At 43.5% G+C, this 20,675-nt stretch overlaps 2 protein-coding genes across 2 annotated transcripts in view; one reads left to right on the forward strand and one right to left on the reverse strand.

The window, feature by feature from the left end:
* Nucleotides 1-4,338, forward strand: part of SLC4A5 (solute carrier family 4 member 5) — a 167,418-nt gene extending 163,080 nt beyond the window's left edge. The window contains exon 29 of the mRNA XM_045003457.1: nucleotides 876-4,338. The gene's annotated coding sequence lies outside the window, so the exon portion shown is untranslated. The remainder of the gene's footprint in view (nucleotides 1-875) is intronic.
* MTHFD2 (methylenetetrahydrofolate dehydrogenase (NADP+ dependent) 2, methenyltetrahydrofolate cyclohydrolase) lies at nucleotides 4,164-20,403 on the reverse strand. The gene is made up of 10 exons (XM_045003461.1): nucleotides 20,387-20,403; nucleotides 19,593-19,714; nucleotides 18,697-18,816; nucleotides 11,222-11,406; nucleotides 10,608-10,730; nucleotides 9,550-9,702; nucleotides 9,351-9,458; nucleotides 8,854-8,946; nucleotides 7,131-7,256; nucleotides 4,164-6,348 (listed from the first exon to the last, which is right to left on the reverse strand). The coding sequence occupies exons 3-10, from the start codon at nucleotides 18,807-18,809 to the stop codon at nucleotides 6,209-6,211; spliced, it is 1,041 nt and encodes a 346-aa protein (XP_044859396.1). The 5' UTR covers nucleotides 18,810-18,816; nucleotides 19,593-19,714; nucleotides 20,387-20,403; the 3' UTR covers nucleotides 4,164-6,208.
* Nucleotides 20,404-20,675: the final 272 nt, after the last annotated feature.

Genomic DNA, 20,675 nt, shown 5'->3' on the forward strand with positions numbered 1-20,675 from the left:
GTATGGTATTGCCAACCTAACTTCTGTGCTCCTGCCTTCAGAGCTGGGCCATTGGTCAGCAGCCAGCCGCTGCTTTCTGGCCGCCCAGCTCTGAAGGCAGCGCAGCAGTAAGGGTGGCAATACTGCAGCACCCCTAAAATAACCTTGTGACTCCCTGAAACTCCCTTTTGGGTCAGGACCCCTAATTTGAGGAACGCTGATCTCCCCCATGAAATCTGTATAGAACAGGGTAAAAGCACACAAAAGACCAGATTTCACAGTCCATGATGTTTTTTGTGGCCATGAATTTGGTAGAGAATCAATAGCCCTTGAAATTCTGATCATATTCAGTTTAACATCCTTACAATTAGGTGTGTATATCATTTTTGAACAGCTTGCCAACATTATGTGTCTCATCATATCCTGTAGCTGACAGTTCCACAGATTAACACATGGGAACAGCATTTCCTTCTTTCTTATTAGATTTCTGTCCTTTTATTCTGCCTCCCGAGGTCAGAAAACATGGAGCAGCTCAGGGGGTGTTTTGAAAAAGATTTGAACATGAAGAATTAATAGACAGGACTCTTCATCTTTTAAAGTACTTTACAAATCTTAACTAATCCTCTCAAGACCTCTGTGAGGCGTGTTCTCTGTAGTAGAGCTGGGTCCAGGCTGCACAGTCGGACATCTGGATCCAGGTTTCCCCACAAGCTCCTCGTTATACAGCTGGGGAAAATGAGCCACGAAGAACGTGTCCAAAACTCTAGGTAGCCAGTGTCAGAGGTGGGACTAGATCTCAGGACTTCCTCCCCTCCCATCCCCCGTTAGATAAAGACTATGGCTTTAACCCAGCCTCATGGATTGTAACCCCTTTGTTGTGCCTTCTTCCCTTCCAGTATTACACTTCACCTGAAGATTTCCTGCCCATCATCTCCTGCGTTTAACTACTCCCGAAACCCTCTCTGCGCTGTGCCCCAGGTGAAGATAGAAATGGAGTCGGACTATGAAGATAGTGACACAGAAAAGCACCCTCGGGACATGGGCAGTGAGACCACGCTGTAGTCCCACACTGCCCTTCCTTTGTGACGATATATAAATAAGAAAATTGGGCATATTTTTCTATGTGACAGACTAAGGAGATCATAGGTCCCCAGGACCCATTTCTCCATTAGCTTTTAGCAGAATAAATTAGAACTGCTGTGGAATTCCACCCCGTTCAGTTGGGCCAAGAAACCACCGCCAGCTTCAGAGCAATGCCAGGAATGTGGAAATGGTACTTTGACTCTGGTCCCTGCAGTAATAGGGGACATTAGACCCTGGGCGGTTGCTGCCATTTCAGTGAAGACTCTGAAGATAGCAGGGCCACCTTCCTTCAGCATCTGGACCCTGACATCACCAGCGTTGGAGAGTCACGCCCTTTCCAGTGCAAGCTTCAACTCCTTGTAGTTCTCTTGTAGTCTGTGTCCCTCTTAGCGTTAGTTGGCCCAGGGGGCATTCGCAGATAAGATGAGCACCACCCTACCCAATGTTTGAGCTGACACATTCCATGGGGGCGGGGGGATTTCAGGACTGTAAACTGTAGTTTATTGCATGTTTTACACACCATATGCAGCAAACAATGCACACCCCAGAAAAGTATACAAAACAGGGCTAAGAAAAATTCCCTTTTTGGGAAGTTAGGGAATGTTTAGAATCAAAGTGGAAAATGTCCCTGGCTGCTGCTTAAAAATACAGCCATAGCCCTTTAAAACTGCTTCTGTCCTGCAGGAAGGGAGGGTGTTTTCTATAGGAACTCTGTTACCCAGTGGCATTCACTCTCTGGGGCTAGGAGCAATTTTAAAAGGGTTAGACTTGTAAAAAGCTAAACTCAGTCACTTCCCACCCTCCCATACTAACCCCTCTCTCTGCTGAAGTTATAATGATACTGTTCTAAGCAGACTTAGTCCATGTAACTCCTATTGTTAATGGAGAAACTTGTAAGAAAGAGGTTGACACACACACACAAGCCAGCCGTTTTCCAGGCCAGTCAGGCTGAAATAGAAAATCCTGCAGGTAACCATTACAGGGGGCGATGGCAATGACTGTCTAGCTTTTACTTTGCAGCATGTTCTACTCCAGCAACAGTCTTCCTCGAAAGGACTGTCCATTTTTGCTCAACCCAGCCACATACAAATAACTGTCTGGAAGGTAAGAAGCACTTATGGGCTGTGAAATGTTTGGTTAATCCCAGGGTTAGAGATGGAAGAGCCCTAACTGATCGAATCCATTCCCTTCCAGCACACAGGCGTTATCTAAACAGGAGTGGAGAAATCCACAGCCTGCGGTATTTTTATGATACATGCCAGAGCCAGCTAGACAATAGAACTTCCTGCTCTGACAGCACAGGCCCCTGCCACTAGAGCAAAAGAGGGATTCTGTTAGAACAACTCCTGTGACAATTGAGCAGTTATGATTCCATACACCAGCCCGTCAGTAGCAACAGCAGTCCTGCTGGAAAGTGACTTACATACCCTTGTCAGTTAACATTAATTCCTCATTAAAAAATTGTTAGAATGAATGTTTGATAGGTGTTAGATTGGATTGCTGGCCTTTCCCTTCCACTAGGTTACAGCTCAGTTAACTGTGGGGATGAAACCCAAGGACTTGTGTTGGAATTAGAAGATTCCATAGCTTGGGTGAAAGGAAAACTTTGCCTCCATGTAAGTGAAAAGTAGGGTGGTGCCCATAGACAAATTATGTCTAAAGGGGGCAGTGATAAAACTGGCACAACTAGACATGTATGTATAACAGTTGGGTTGATATACTTCCCAGTTTATTCAGGGGAGGAAGGCTACTGGGCTCAGAAAAGTTTTCTGCAGCTATAGATTTTAGTGCAAGTCCACACCAATCTCATTCTTGGTTAAGTCAGATGACTTGAAACATGTTTCGTTGTTTTTTTTAATTCAAATCATAAGGTGCAGCCTTTGGCAGTAGTCCCTTGAGTGCTGGTTACAGATAAAAAATTTTTTTCAAGGGAAGCCATTTCTTAAGAGCCAGTTCTACTTTTGATTTTCAGCCTCCCCCATCCCCCGCTTTCAAAAACATTAGGAGGCAGGAAATTCAGTTCAGTTATGTAAATTCAAAATAACCTCAGTCTGTATTTGCACCAGAGTTTAGTACACAGCACTTTAGCTTGTATTTTTATACAAACACCTCAACCCTTCAAGTAGGGCATCTTCCTCACCATCACTTTTGCCAGCCCTTGTTTCCTCTACAATTGCCCCTCCTGTAAACATGGCTCTTGCACATAACTGCCACATGGTGTGAGCCTGATGTGAACTGACTTTCAAATGTCTATTTCAGATGTGAGTGGGTTTGCTCTCAAAGGCCTGGTACTAGTTAATCCTTTCAAACTGGCAGCTGGATGCACTGTTGCAATGGTTAACGTGTTACTGTACCTACTCACACATTGTTGCACTTCTCAGAAAGGAAAGCAACATAAAGAACCTGTCTTGAGGGTTTTGTTAACTAAAACTTGATTCTTTATTTTTTAGAAAAAAATGCAATTGTAAATTAAGTTCAGAAAGAAATGGAAAAAAAAAGTCAGCCATTTAAGATTGCTGCAAAGAGCAAGCCCTCAGTGCTTTGTTATAAATTCCACCTGTGTGCATCTTTAAGAGCAGCCTTCAAGGTTTTTTAAGGATAGACGAGTCCTGTGGCTGACAAAGTCCACTCTACAGGGGGTTCTGGAATGCTGGTTAAATATTGCAAGTGGTTTGAACCTTAGAAAGAAACAGATGCTGGTTCTTTGTAAATATTTAAGAGAAGTCAAAAGAAAACTTGAATTCAGTTTCCTATTTATAGTATTTTCTAGCTTGAGTACCCAACAAGACTGTTTTTGAATGTGAGATTATTAAAACAGTATTACTCCAGTTGACAGTTAAGTGACAGACAATTTTTACATGTTAAGGTAAAAGCTATTTGAACTTGAAGGTGGTTCTGTATATTTTCTAGTTTATTTTGTATCAGTCTTGTCTGTGGTAGCTAAAGCATGATAGGCTTACAATCTTAATTACTTTTTAAAAGGTTGATCTACTTTATGTCCGTTCAATGTACAAAGCAAATTGAAAAGGCTTTGTTAACTCAGCTAAGTGGTCATGTAGCACACAAATATGCTTGACTTTTAAATCAAGGAAGCTCTGAAGTACAGTATCAGTTTTAATTAAATCCATGCCGTGTTCAATGTCACAGGCTGTTTACAATTTTTTGTATATGCAAAGTGATTGGAAGAGTACCAGACTTGCAGCCTACTTGCTACTACATACAGTAGCTATTTTACATTTCATTAACAATCCAATAAATCTCATTAAATTCTCTTCACTTTGTAGTGTGTTCATGATACAAACCTAAATCTTAACTTCCAGGATTTCACTCTCATCAAAAATGCATCCCTCCTATACAACAACCTGCTAAGACCAGTCTAGTGGAGAAGGTGGTGAAATCCAGGTAACATTTATATGACTAATGGTGTTCTTGGACCTAGCAGCGCAGTAGTTTGCAGTAGACAAGCTTTCAATTCTTGGAGGCTCTCACAGCTCCAGCAGGTAAGGCAGCAAGTTTTTTTTTTTTTTTTTGCTCACAATAAAGGGGTCTCTTCCTCTTAGAGATTTGGCAGCAGGAGCAGGTTTTGTTTCAAACTACTTTCCAGGGCACTTGAGGCTTTGCCTTTAGAAGAAACATGACTTGCTGTAGAGAGAAGTGTCTAGAAAGAAATGTAAATCCAATCTTCTTCATCCTAGTTAATATGGAGCTGCAGTCCACTACAGATGGTAAGAAACTTTAAAAGTCCCTTTTGTACTGATAGCATTAAAGAAGCTATTCTGCAAATTTTGGTGCAACACTCAGAGATAAGCAGCAGAAATGAATTTTAACTACAATTCACTTCTGCTGCAGCAGCTCCAACTACAGCTGACGTTCTTTGAAATAAAAGTTGGAAGCTATCACCTTAAAAAAAAATCTGAATGCATACCACACGAAGCAGTCTGCTGCTTTGACAAAAGTGGAAGTGAGTTTAGTAATTGCAATCGAGTCTGACTGGTCCAGAACAGACAACCAAACCATTTGGTGTAATGGCTGTCTCTGACCAGAAACAAAGTGAAGTGATTTAGCTGTGTGGGAAAAAAGCTATCCCAGCTCTTTTTAGGAAGTTGATACACCAAAACAGTAATGAGTTTAAAAGTAGCTTTTGAGTAATACCAGACTAGAAGTAATCCAAGGCAACTATATACAGATCAAATGCCCTGCGGCAATTTAACTAGCAGGCTATATGTTCAAGAACCTAACATCTGGGCTGTTACTCACCCATCCTAATGATTCTGAGACCAAGCAATTATTTTTTCAATAATTTTTTAATCAAAGTTAGCCTAGGTTATTCACTAAGCATTTTCAGGCCTCACACTGTAGTGTAAAATATCACATCCAATGCAGAGCCAACAGCCACCTCTGTTCTTTGGCTATAGAAAAATAAATAGAGTTGTATTGTGCCTCACTACTGAATATTGGTCTAGCTACATACCAATAGCTGGGAGAACTGTTTAGCTTTCAACCTGTCTGCGCTTATAAGATGTCTTAGCAAGATTCAATGATAACTACTTGTTCAAAACTAGGTAACAGCTTTTCCATGTAAGTCTAAGTCTGTTTTTAAACCTGTGTAACTTTTTTGGTAGAAAAATAATTTTAGCTCCACACCTGATTACTATTTTGCACTCTCAACAATGCTAGCAAACAATCCTGTAAATGTGGTCAAATTTCAGGATCTATGAAAGCACTTTACCTTGAAGATCATTATTCTTTCACTGTGGAATGATACTTTTTTTTCCAACTTGCTAGCTTCACATATCCTGTGTACTACAAATTCCTGTATAAGCAACACTGTCATATCAAAATCACTTGCAGCTGATTTTCTCCATCCTGCAAGTTTTAGACTTCTCAGAATGTAACTAGTTTAAATATTAAAAAACCCAACTTCACTGGGAATCATTACAAACTAAACCGATGGAGTGACCCAGGTATTTAGATGCTTAAAGCCTTTGTATACAAATGATTGTATACTTATGCTTTAAATAAATATCTACAGACTTCAAAGTCTCATTGAATGCACTTCTCTACAATAAATAAAAATATTGCATTTCTATCGGCCTGTTTTTGGGAGTTGATTTGGAATGTTATTTTGAAAGTTATAGGTCCACCATTAAACAGTTAAGGCTTCAAGCTCTTTAGATTTCAGCATTTTCTTTGCCGCAATAATTGTATTCTTCATCAGCATAGCAACTGTCATGGGCCCAACTCCCCCAGGGACTGGAGTGATGTAACTGGCTTTCTTCTTTACTCCTGCAGGAAGGAAAGTTAGAATTAAGAATGGTGCATCACACTTTAGAAACAGGCTTTCAAAACCTGGGTCCTCTTGAGAAGCTGCACTAACAAGCAGAAATATTGACAAGTCATAACAGGCTACATTGAAATGCAAAAGTCTGTTAACTAATGTGTAATCTAGTTCTTAGTGAAGTAGGTTTGAATGTCAGCAGAGTAATTCAAAACTAGCAAAGACCATCTGTAAAAGTCCCATGCACCGTTTTGTGTAGATTTAAGAGGAGTTTAAACAGTCTGAACATGTGCTGTCTCTTGCCTTTTCTGGGACAGGGCACTGGCAGCGTTAGGCCTTAATACCTAAACCTAACATTACATACAACTCTTCAAAAGACAGTTAGGTTGCATGATCAAAGCATGTAATAAGGTATCTAAACTCAAAGGCACAGCAAGTCATCACAAGGTGGCAATCCTGCATACTATCAGGTGAAGCGTTGAGAAAGGTTTCTTTGTGCAGCTGTGAAAATGGTGTTAGCTCAAGTGACTGAAAACTGCAGATGTTTATGGCATGTCAATTGCCCTGTAGTCCAGGGTTTAACTATGGTATAACAGGAAGCATCGTTCCCAAAGTATTTCTCAAGTATGGTATGAGATCAGATTCACAATCTGCCCTACAATGTAGGAAAGAGAACTTCTCAATGTCAGTCTAAATCAGTTCAGTCATATAAGTGGGGTTTCTCTGCTCTTCTAAATACTTAAGACATTTAATATTCTTAAAGCAGTAGATACAAAAACAGCCTCTGTACCTTCAAAATCCACATCTCCAACTAGTTTTGACTTGGCAGTAACAGGATCCTGCACTCTGTTTATCCCAACATCAATAACTGCTGCTCCTTCTTTAATCATATCAGCTGTGATCAGATTAGGAATACCTGAAATTTAAAAACCACCAACTAATTACACCATGTTGAGTTGCTACTGAATAAAATTCACAGCTGTAAAACTAGTCAATAAGCCCACTGTAAAGAGACAGAAAAGCAGAGTCTCAAAACTAAAATGTAAGTATGTCCATCCAAACCATCATACATTACCATTAAAAGCATTTTACAAGATAGCTTGTTATTCTACTCCATTTTATGGATTATGATCAACAGCTTGATTTGTTTTAAAGTCCCTTATGTCCAAGTTTACAGAATTATGGGTAAGTAATTTGAGGGGAAAAAAATGTAAGTAGTAGGAAAAAGTTAAATTTACTCCAAAAGAGCTATCAAGTAGTTTAGAACCAAAATATTTTATTTTTAAAAAATTAAGCATTTCCAAGAACTCAATTTCAATTAAGTTTACATAACCAGTTCTTCTATAGTGGTACATGTTTGCCTTGTGTTAGTACAGGAGTGTGCCAAAGTCATCAAGTGAATATAATAAGAACACTATCAAGGGGAAGAAGTGAAATTATTGGGAAAATTCTCAGTTTTAGTGACAGAAAGCAGTCTTGCAAGAGCATGTAGTAGCCATAGCTATCAGTGCCAGAAATGTGGGTAAATAGCAGCTGATGGGGTGGAGCCATGCTTATCAGGTTCTACCAGACATTTAGGATGGCCAGTTACATAAATTTATGTAACTCAAAAGTCACAAGTATCCCTAAGAAGAAATAGTTCATTCTTTAGTGACTGCAATTTGGTTTCAGTAACACTGCCATTGAATGACCTCTGCACAGCATTTGGTTTTCCTGATGTCACATTACGGATCTACATTAAAAATGTGTGCATCTTAAAATTGACTGTTTCACTCCTTCTATGCTTTCACCTTTTTCAGTGCCTTGCTGATGGCCCCATACTAAGAGTGGGCTGCCACTACATGTATGGTTCCATGACTAAGGAGAGACCCATCGAAGCTTCTCTGCACATGTACTGTTCATGACACTGCACTAGACAAAGGAGACGAGATGAGCAGGGACACAGGTCCCACAATCTGAGCTATTCCTGGATCTAACCAGATGGCATAAGCTACTGCATGATACATCACAGAACATTAGCATTGCACCTCAACCTGACTCTCCAGCATCAACCACTCACATGCAATAATAAAATAGGTCCCTAGCCATATACAAATTTCACAATGTGATTGTGCTGCCCTTTTACTCAGATACAGCTGGGAACAGGCAAGTCATTTATCAGAGAATGATTCTTCCATGTTCACTTAAAATTAACAAGCTGGGTTGGCTCCAACAGCTCTGTTATATAGGAGATCAGAAGGTGGTCCCCAAACTGCTGCAACTCAAGCCAGCAGTCATCTGGGGTCCCCTCACTCAAACTCCCCCCTCTGGCTGCTTCTTGCACAGCCACTCCATGCTGCTGCAAGTGCCATCCAGCCTCACAGAGCACAGACTGCACATGCGACATGGGGGACACTGCACCAAGATCTGAAGACATCCTCAGTACACTGATTCCTATATAAAGCAGCATCATTACAGCAAGTTTCTCCCTTGTGGGAATCTTGCCTTTAGTGCAAAGAGTTTAATGGTCTTACCTGCAGCTGCTACCACAATATCAGCCAAAATCGTGTGTTGCTTGAGCTGTTCCTTAGGAGTGTAGCGATGTGATATTGTTACTGTTGCATCACCTGCAAGATTAGTCATAATGAGCATTTACTCAGGTTTTGACATGAAAAATTCTAGATCTTAAGTTCAGTGTGTGGATCACAACCACTGCTTTTCCTATATTGTTAAGTAGGCTGGGGACAAGGTCCTCTTACTGAACCACTGATAAAGGGGGGAAAATCACTTCACATCAATAAACTTGAGTGCAGTGTGTTTACCCTTACAAGTGCCATGAGATCTTTAGGCACGAATTGGCATGGCCTGCAGTACATACCACCACCCTTACTGCAATGATGAGCAGTGATCCAGTAATCAGGAAAACTATTGATCAGTAGTATGTTCTACAGCACTCGTTCTTTTCTGTGTCTCCCCTCTTAGTGACCCATTGTGACTAGCCTGCAAACTCTCACAAGAACAGAGCTGTTACCTCCAGGGCGCTCATGTCTGCCGTCGGTATGCAGCAACATTGCAATGGGCATTCCAACGTTCTTTGATCTGCCAGCCACTACTACATTCTTCCCCAGGGTTGGAATTCCTATGGGATTGGAAAAGAAGTTAAAACTCACTCAACTTTAAACTGCAAAGGAGATGAAAAGCACTTAAAACGTTGCTCGTATGACCCCTACCAGTTCTCTTGATGATTTCCCACACACCCCAAGGTGTAGCTGGCAGCATTGAATATTGGTCCAGACACATGCGCCCCACATTCACCACATGAAAGCCATCAACATCTTTTTCTGGGATCACAGCATTGCAGATCTTTCGCTCATCAATATGCTCTGAAAAAAAGTGTCAACATTAGGGTCCAGCCAACTCCATTTAATCAGCTGAAAATGTAATTAGCTGAGAATGATCACTTTTGCCTCTACTGACTTACTCTGTACATTCTTCCACACATCCCCAGGTAGCAGAAAACCATGACCCTATTCTAAAGCATGATGGCAAACTTGAGGCTACCCATGTAACCCAACTATCAGATATTCACATGTAAATATTTCTATTGCAATCTCAGGTGGCTATATTCGCCCTACAGCTATATGAATTTGACAGGCTTTCCATAGTTCCTTGAATACAAGCAGGGAATTAACCATAGGGACTTCAAATTTACCCCTGTGCATTCAATATTTGTTCAATGAATGCGAAAATATCCCTTTAAATTTGGAGATGGTATTTTTAGACCACCTAGACTGAAGTTGTGTATACAATGCAGTCCCAACAAGCAGCCACTACTCCAGAAAAGTGAAAACAGATCTAACCTACGCCCGTGTCAACTATATGCACACATTCAACTGCTACTACAAAGGAAGTCAATAAACCAACTTTAAATTTACTTCTTCATTGAACAGCATCATGGCAGAATGCCATTTCCTTCATATGCTTCACACACAAGAGCCACGGAAGCAGCAATGTCACAGCAGGTTCAGGGCAGAGCAATACTGTAACTTGATCCCTCACCATACACAAGACATTTGAAAGTCTTCTAGGTAAAGGTGCAAACACAGTGAGCTTGTCTTCACTGGGGAAGGAGTGGGGGGGAACAGAAGCGAGAAAGTGTTGACTGGAGAATACCCTGCCCTTGATTTGGTAGGTCTTCGCTAAACCCACTAAATCGACACCCACTGCATGGATCTCCCAGTAGCGAAGACAAGCCCAGTAAGAGCTCCTCAAAATCCCACCAACTCACCAGGTAGGGGAAGCTGCACTAACAGGCCATCCACATTGGTGTCATCATTTAGCTTGCTAATCAAATCAAGCAGCTCCTCTTCAGTGATGGAGGCTGGCTTCAGGATTGTTTCACTGCTGATCCCTATAGAGTCATTTTAAACACCACATTATTGGAGAGGGTCAAATGTAGATTAAGTCTGGAAATGAACATTCTTAATTCAAGCTGATTTTTACACTACATAAATCATCTCTATTGACAAGTTAAAAGTCTCAATCTTCCATTAACAGATATTACATACCATGGACTTAAATATCTTATATTCAAATAGCAAGATGCAAACCACAATGCTCCTCCTTGGTCTATCATTCAGATGAAGATGAAGCACTGCATTCAGGGCTGTACCTCAATGTTAAATGAAAGCAGACAGACCGCACCGAAAGATGTGGTGGGTTCACTAGGGCTACTCCTAGGCTAAATGGATAAAAGACTACATGGGCAGCAAGCTGAAATTTGTGTATCCTCATCCAGCATATGAGAAGCCCAACTTAAATTGGGGTCTTAAATTAGTTAAAGATACTCATTGTTAAGTGTCCTTTTAGTTAGGGCACAAAGACAGGAGTGCAAGAACCTACCTACATCAGCAGCTGCTTTGGTTTTGTTAAGTACATAGGAGTGACTTGCAGGATTTTCTCCAACTAGAACCACACTGAGATGGGGTCTCTTGTTACCAGCTGCTACCCATTGTTCAACCTCATGTCGGGCTTCTTGTCTGATCTGCTGAGCCAGTTTTCTTCCAGAAATTATGACTGCATCATTTCTGAAAAAAATAAGAAAATGTTATCTAAGCAGGGAACCTTTTTTAAAAACATTCACTCTACATTGAATTTTCTACCCAAGCTTCACCTCAATGTTTTAGTCAAGAAAATAATCTAATGTAGGTCATTACTAATGTAGGTGCTGCTGTACTGAATTAGACCTATGCACAAATATTATATTCCATATATAACATTTGTATAAAACCCATTTCAAGTGGCCAATACAAGAATCAATTCTGCTTAGCTAGATATCCTGTTTATTAGCAGCAAAGTTGGAAGACGATAGATTTTTCTGAGGAAAAAAAATCACATGATGCATACCCAAGCCAATAAATTAAATTCCATTCTGCAATTTTGCTCTGAGAAGCAATGAACTTTGAAGACCATTCTTAGGCCAGTTTGTTTTATATTTGCTGACAGTTCATGTAATATAAGAAAGTCCATGGATTGCTCTCTCCTGGAAAGCCATGCTCCAGTCATGCTTTTGTTCAGTGTACATTTTAAGTTAGCAATCAAGCAAATAAAATTCATATAGCTAAATAATCCTTTTCACTCTCCGAACACAAAGGACTTAATTTCACTTTAGCACAGTTTTCACTATAGCCAAAATTCTTTTAAACAAAATGTGGGAATTTCACTACAGTCAAGTTCTACTGAATCATTTTTAATTCTTCAATTTAACACTTAGATCTTTTAAAGTGGATAATTTGCACAAGCTAAAATTGAAGTCCATATTAATTCCCTGTCAAAAACCACATTTAGAATAATGTACATAACTATGCAAGTTCATCTTGTTTGCCCTTTACTCAGATTTCATATTCCTTTACTAACCATTTTCCACTGACATTTATTGTTTTACCAGAATAATATCTTAGATACATATTATCTTAAAATTTGTTGCCAACAAATATTCTTAGGCTTGTTTTTAATTCTCTTAATATGCAAGTACTGCTGCAAAAACTAACATCAGTGTCATGAGTACAGCTTTAAAATACAGGCTACTGACATTTGATCGATATATGAAATTTTGCTGAAGCAGAGAGAATAAAATACAAGTGTTTATCTTTGACATTTGAGTCATTAAAAAAAAGCCCCCTACATACATTCCTGGTCTATATTGGTATCAGGAATACATAACTATTGCCAATGCATTCCAGGAAATTGGATAACCACACAGTAGGGAAAGCTGACAGAAATACTACAAGCCCAAGGGGTTACACAGCTGCCAATTTACATTAACTGAAAGGCTACACACCAACTTCCTTTACATCTGAACTTCAGGAAATGTATTAATATCACAGCTTGAACAAAAAGCACTCACACTTACCAAGAGCAAAACTTACAAAATATCAGTTTTGTTCCTGCTAGACATTATGATGGCCCGCAGCAGGAACAAGGGGTGGTGATACTGAGTTTTTCATTCAGTGGCAACTATAATTAGGGCCCTACCAAATTCACCTCCATTATGGTCAATTTCACAGCCATTGGATTTGAAAAATTGGTAAAGTTCATGTTTTTAGGTGTTGTAACCATGGGGGTCCTGACCCAAAAGGGGTTGGGGGGGGGCGGGGAAGAGGAGAGGAGATTGCAAACCTGTTGTAGAGGGGTCATGGGATTGTCACCCTCACTTCTGTGCTGCATTCAGAGTTGACAGAATGGGGATGAGAAGGTGCAGAGCTATCTGCAGCCGTGAGAGATACCCAAGAGCAGCCCTGCATGGAAAGAGCAAGTCCCATCCTGCCCCAGCCATGCCTGGACTACAGCTAGGAGTCTCCTTTGCTGGGGCACTCCCAGCAGCACAGGGAAGATTGGACACAACTCCACAAGTCTCCTCCAGCTGCAGGAACCTCTGGGGCTGCTGCCCAGTCTCAGAGCGTACTTCAGCAGGGGGAGGCACCTGGAAATGGGTCTAGTCTCCCCCTACCCCCACCCCCCAAGCAGCTGTGCAGGGGGTGGACAAGTCTTGTCATGCCCCAGCCGGAGCTAGGAGCTGTCTTTCCTTGGGCACTCCTAGGAACAAGGGGACATCGGATTCATGGAAAGGGCTTATTTCACAGTCCGTGATGTTTTTCACAGCCAGGAAATTGGTAGGGCCCTAACTACAACTCTTGGCCAGTGCTCGTGAAGCAATGCCAACACTGCTTGATGCCCAGGCCGTGGGGAGGGATCCAAACAGGAAACTTGTCCAAATTGGGTAACTCTACAAGTCATTCTGACTGATCTAATACATCAGCATCACATGCAAATGACTATCAGGGAAAGCATGATGCGTAATACTGTGGTCAAATACTTGTCTGCCCCACAGCTGGGCAAAAAATCCACAAAGGAAAAATGTATCAAGCCTCTTACAAGACAAATTCAAATTCAAGCGTCAGATACTATTTTAAACTAGCTTTAAGCTAAATCATTTTAAACATCATTTTAAGAGAACCAATTAAATTTGCTGTTTCAAGAACTGCTGTAGGCTGCTTTCCAAAATTATTCACCTTGTAGCTCTAAATTTAGTCAAGTACTTTACATTCAGATAGCCAAAATAGTCCACAAATTTGATTTCTAGGGCTTGCTCTCTTATCATCTAGGAAGGAAAGTCATTGCTCAAATAGATTAGGCTAGCATTGTCAAAAAGGAGGAAATCTCAAAAGGATCTCCTAATTTGCATTACTGACTGTCTGATATCAAACCTTCCCCTTTCTACAGTTGTCAGAGCACTTCAAACATGCATTATAAGACTAATACTCACACACACCAGATATCATATTCCATTTTTCTAGATTGCTGAACAAAGATTTAAGTGACTTTCCCCTCAAAGTCATACTCCAAGTCCTGCCCTCCACTCCCCTTGTTTTAACCAAATGACAATCCTGTCCCCTTTGAGGGTACAATCCCAGGCCTGGAGCTTTAGCCATGGGGCCGTCTCTCTCATTAGTGCCCCAATGAGAGAAAGTAGGCTAGAGGAATCATCACACAGATTGTGTCTGGTCAAAGGGAGTTCAAGGCAGAAATTGATGCCTACACAAATGTAACCCCAAGGAGATTACCTAGATTCCTAGGGCTCTGTGCTGGTTGATCAGGGAGGGGCACGCTGTCTCTGGTAAGGAGGGGGAGCCAGTCTGCGCCGCAACCAATAGAGTGTGAGAAACTCTTCCCAGGGAGTTCAGGAGAGGGAGAAGCCATTTTGGAGCAATCTGGACTAGCCACCCAGAGAAATGGCAGGAGTGGCTGTGTGGGGAGCTGGTGAGTCCCCCAGGCCTGCATGCAGGGTTCCCCCTGAGAACTGGCCTCTGGGGACCTGAAAGCAAGATCCCTTAGCTTGAGCCTTTCCAGCTCCAAAGTGACTTCCAGTTTGTAGAGCTTTGTTGGGGAAACTTCCCCCAGCCAAGCTGAGCTAGCCTTCCAGCTCCCTAGGTGAGATCAGTCACCACATGGGCAGCTCTGCTCTGGCTGCTAGTCCAAGGCTGCTGCCTGCTGAGTGTATGTGAGCACTGGGGTGGGAGACTAAAGTTTAGGATTTTAGTACAGTTTTGTAATCTCCACCTTGAGCCCTTCATGGTAAGGAAAAATCCTGGCACCAAAAGCAGCCTGACTCCTGCAAGAAGAGGATGCCTGCCAGCAGTATCATCAGCCCTCTGTAGTGACTGAGGAGTCCAGAGCCATCTCTGAATCTGAGGATCATTCACAGTTGTTTGTGAGTGCACCATCTTTTAGTTAGCTAGTCAGGGAAATTGTTTGGGAGACCCCTTACTCTCTGAACTGCATCCTTAACCAGGGGGTAGGATTTGGGGATTTTGTTAACCTGCTGCCTGTTAAATCTGTGGAGGGACTTATCACCTTATCCCACTTGTCTCTTGGGCTGTACTGAACCTAGTCAGCCATATTGTTCACTGCTGCACAGAAGATATCATGGTCACAGGTCATCAAGGGCACCTATAAAGCACATGTACCAACAGGACACTAATTTGATATTTGCAGTATCAGATCACATGATGGGAAATTCATAGGTATTACCAGCATGGGCACCAGTAACCCTGAGAATAGTGTTTTACCCTGTTATATTTATCTTGTGTTTAATATAATTACTGTGTTAAATATATTGTATGTGTTTGTGTTATTTCTTGGAACTCTCCAACTATCTGGCAAGTAAGTGGGGGTTGCCCTGTGATTAGAATTTTTTCTCCCCAAGCTGCCCTGGTGACCCTGACAAGAAGGTGCAAGTGGGGTGGAGACACCGCTAAATAAATTCATGTGGGAAGAAAAAAGCTGCACCCTGCTGAGTGCAGGATCCAGAAGAACCCAAGCATGTCCATCAAAACCCATAAGGAGATTAGCTCTAAAGAAGGTAACTGGGTGGATGGGGGCACTACACAAAGTAGCTTTGGGTGTGAACATTTCTGTAGGACAATCTGTACTCTAACACACTGCTGCCTCGACACATTGTTTGGAGATTTTAAATGTTTCTCCTTGGATTCTTTTGGGGCACAAACCTCATTTAAATAATTGGATTATCCATCTGTCCAGTAAATGTATTGTGAAATTAATTTATACCTAGCTGACGATCCCAAAAAGCAATCGCCTAAGGAAGTCAAGATAGTTTTTTAGGTACTACCAAATGTAATTGAGATTATTCCCTGTAACAGGGAAATGAGCCTACTGGCACCATTTCAAATGCTGAATGCTTTAACCAGAGGGCTAAACACTGATTAATATCACTCGAACAGTAAGTCACGAAATGAGTTTTGGGACGTGCAGCAAGCTGTCTTCTACTATAAACAGAAGTTCATAAAAGAATCTAAGTTTTGGTCAAAGCTGCAACGTATTCCTTGCCAGAGAGTCTAAAGGAATGCCGAGGCAAAACCTTGGCAACAGCTTTTCATTACATAACTCCATGACTAGGCTTGAGCAAAAGCGGGAGGGCAGGGTACAGGAGCAAGAAGAGAGATGACTAGATGTAAGAGGTGCACAGGAGCCCCAGCTCCTCCCCCCTCCCAAAAAAATTTTTTAGCCCCTGATCTGATTGCAGTTACGTAGATTGACATCAGTGGAATAATTTTCAGATTCACATTATAAGACCAGAACATGCTCCATACCTATTGGAAGGAGCATTAACCTCCCTCCCCTCTCCTCTATCCAATGCCCCTCCAAGAGAGTCAAGCCCTGGATATATCAAAGAGCCTAAGGGTGAAGAAAAGTTGGAAGTACTCCTTTAAAAGTCTGAAAAACATGAATTAGGCACTTTGCATCTTGAGCAAGCCAGAAACCATTTTAATACACTTGAGACAACACCATTTCACTGGAAGGCAGTTTTGCCAAGTTACAGCACATAGTCACAATTTTCCGAGAGAGTTCCTGAAAGGGGAGGAGCAGTGGAAAGATCTCAAAGCTAGATTGACGCAAGTACTGTAGCATAATGTATTTCCTGAGTGATAATGGAAACCACAGAAAAAGAAAGGAGGACAAAAATACATTTCTTGCTACTGGGAAATGAAGGAACATTCAGAGCTGGGAAACAGTTAGTTTGAAGAGTAAGAAATGTTTGGCTCCCTCTCACATACCAAGAATTTAATTAATACATACCATTTTACTTAAAAAATACAATTCATTCGCACTTGCAAAATGCTACTTTCCTATCAAGTGATTTTTTGACAACCAAGTTAAGATTTCTCATCAGGGTGAGAGCAGGTGAGATTTGTATGTCTGGGCATGACATTTTTCATGGCTGTACTAATTAATTCTAATAACTCTGTAGGGTGGACAATTAAAACTGTATCATGAATTAGGTTCTCAGATTTGCAAACAAATTTGAATTATCTAAAGAGCCTCCCTTTCTGGCAGAATGGTCTTTGGCCTGAAAGTGCTTATGATGATTTGTAAGGAGAATTCTCCCCACTCCTTTTAGATTTTTCCTTGGCACTAGATTACTCTTCAGCCACAGAAAATGTATTCTCTCCCCTCCACACATAATTACATTTAACTCAATTACACCTGTGCCCCCACCATCACCACACCAGGAGTGTTACAAGGTAGTGGTGGATCCAATTACAAAGGGAGACCAGAAGGGCAGCTGGTGCTTTGCAGGCAGCAAGGTCAGGCTGTGCCCTGGATCTTGAGTATCAGAAGCAGCTGTTCCATGCAAGCATGGAATAGGATTTCATCAGCCTGCAGATCTGCTAGCTGCCACTGGGAGTGCTCAACCAAAGCAAACTGGCCAACAGAGCAGAAGATCCCATTCATTTCAGCAATACTGTACTTTACAGGCAACACAAGTGTACAACAGCAAACCCTGGGTTTCAATTTGGATAAATATAAGTCCTAGCCTGACAGAAAGATTCACAATGTTTGGGGTTTAGCATCCCCCTCCCATGCATCTAGTATCTGCCTCTGACACAGCTTTCCAGTGTTAGTGGGTACAGTGGTGATGAAACCCCAATCTGCCCAAGATAGGGGTTGTGATCCCCCATAGTAACTGCATGGTTCAGACTTCTCAGTGTGTTGACTTTGCTCCCGGATTCATTCAGCATCTACCCTGGACAGGGCTTCAGTATTTGTGGTTAGATCCCAATATATCCACCATCTGCCTGGGATGGGGATGCCCAGTTTGGTTTTGCCCCTTGCTGGGTGGCTCCGTGGTCTCTCCAGCCAGAGTCAGTTTTTCCTCATTGCTTTTTCAATGGAAAATTGTGTCATTTCTCAGACGCCAAAGAGATCACTCCTCCACCTCACCCCCATCTGCCCCTGAACACCCTGGCTGCACAGTAGCACCTCTCTGGGCTTTACGTTGTCAGTTACCCATCTAATTCAGAGTCCCCCAGCCTACATCACATGATCCCCAAGCAGGTCCCTTTCTTCACCTCAAAGGGACCCGCCACCCCCCTGCAAAGGGACATCTCCCCAACCCCCCCCCGGGAACCCCCGTCTCGCCCACCCGCAGAGACATTTGCCCCAACTCCCCCTCCCTACCAGGGGACCCCCTCTCACCTCCTCTGCAAAGCGACTCTCCCCACATTCACCCTCCACCCAAGGGACCCCTATTGCCCCCCCGCAGAGACACGTCTCCCCAACTCCGACCTGCCACCCCAGGGGACACCCCCCCTTTCGTCCCCGCGCAGAGACATCAACTCCGCCCCCCAAGGAGCCCCCTCTCGCCCCTCCCGGGACGTCCCCTCAACCCTGCGCTGCCCCCAGGGGACCCCCTCTCGCCCCCCCACACAAAGGGACGTTTCCCCAGCCCGCCCCTCACCTCAGACGTCTCTCCTGCCCCCCCGTCCCCCGACCCCTTTCCCCGCCTCCCCTGCTACCTGGGCGCGGTGAGGTGCAGCCGACGGGCGCTCAGGGCACAGCAGCAGGCTCGGGGAGCTCGTCCCGCCAGGGCTCGGAGCAGCAGGCTCGGGGACAGCGCGGTGACCACCATGGCTCAGCTGAGGCGAGACAGAAACACGCAGCCGTTGGTTCGCGCGGGGAAACTACCGACCTGCCAACGCCCCTTATATAGCTTCCCTAGCCCGCCAGGCCCACCCCTATTGGCTGCAGCAGCGCCTATCCTATTGCGCGGAACATACCGGCCCCACGCTGATTGGTGGTCCATCGGGTGACGCAGAGAAGGGGGAAATAAGGTCAGGGAGCGGGGAAATAACGTAACTGGACCATGATTGGTTGCGATCGTGCTAATCTAAAGGACCTGAATAAAGGGATCTGATTGGTAGACACAGGGAAGGGGCAGGATTTAACACTGGTATCGGTTTGTGATTGGGTCAGATAAAAGGGACGCACTTGGGCCTGGCTATGTATGAAAGCTGAGCGAAGGGCGGGACAAAACACGTGTGCTGGTTTTTCATTGGTGAAAGGGGAGCAAAAGGCGCTGCTACTGGGCCATAGAGGGGGGGGTGTCTTGCTAGCTGGCTGGCTGGCTGGGAGGGCGGCTGTAACTGAGTCTGAGTATTGCATAAGCCAGAGGCGGCCGCTGTGGGGCGGAAGGATGATGCCTGGATGCCTGTCTCTGAGCTCAGATGGGGCTGAATAGGCACCTTCCCCGTCCTGCGCCAGGCGCTGCAGGCTGGCTCCTGTAGCGAGAGGATAGCCAGCTAGTGTCTGTGCAGCCTATGCCATCACTACAGCAGAGGGAGCACCTGGCCACAGCTAATACCCTCTGCTCAGCACAGGAAAAAGAAACATTGAGCAAGGGCAACAGACAAACCTTGTTGTGAAACATCCCGTATAGGGGAATGTCAATCAGACCATGCTGGCCCCTGTATTCGAAAGATAGGTGGGCAGAGCAGGCTGGAACTTTGCTACATCAGGCTGGCTTAGATTTTTTGTCTGAAAAGAGCAAACAGCATAGAAGTCAATCAATCTATCTCGATCAAATGTTCAAACGCACCTGCTGAGTTCGAGTGCATCAGTTTTTGACTTGAGACACCGCATCCAAAAAAATTAGTGAACATTTTCGAAGATGTGGCTGCTATTGGGAGAGGATGATGAGCTCGGGCAGCCGAACCTCAAACCATCTGTACTTGTGGTTTCCATTCAAGCAGGATTGGAAGTCTTGGTGTTATTACAATCGCTATGCTTAGCCCACTATGCGGTCCCTTCTGCAGATATCTAGGGTCTACAGCAGGGGTTTTCAAACTGGGGGTTGGGACTCCTCAGGGGGTCATGAGGTTATTACATGGGGGGGGGGTTGTGAGCTGTTAACCTCCACCCCAAACCCTGCTTTGCCTCCAGCATTTATAATGGTGTTAAATATATTTAAAAGTGTTTTTAATTTATAAGGGGGGGGTCGCACTCAGAGCTTGCTGTGCAAAAGCGGTCACCAATACAAAAGTTTGAGAACCGCTGTTCTACAGTTTTATATCTATAGCTATAGGAATAAATTGCTCATACACACTGTGGGAGAGCAGTGGTAGCAGCACCTTTGTCAGGCTTCACCCTGCGAAGAAAAACAGCTGTTGCCTACCTCGCTTTCAGATTAAATTAACTGTATTGACTTACCCAGTTTTGCTAAATTGGTGAAACCCACCTACGCCATGCCTGACCCAAAGGGGCAGGCATCTCAGTGGCGGGCTGATGCAGACATGGGACCGGGGTCCCCCCGGCCTGAGTGAAGGGAAACCAGAGGCACCCACTGGGGAGATGGGCGGCGGGGGTTTGCACCTCTAATGCCCCATCCCCCCCTCACCTTGTCCTCCATCCCGCTCCCCTCCTCCAGCAGCCAACCCCTTCTCTCCGCCCCGCCCCTCTCCTTGCCCGGGGAAGGGGCGGGGCAGCGCTCTCCTCTCGC

Source organism: Mauremys mutica, chromosome 2 (assembly GCF_020497125.1).
Source record: "Mauremys mutica isolate MM-2020 ecotype Southern chromosome 2, ASM2049712v1, whole genome shotgun sequence".
Taxonomy (NCBI): Eukaryota; Metazoa; Chordata; order Testudines; family Geoemydidae; genus Mauremys; species Mauremys mutica.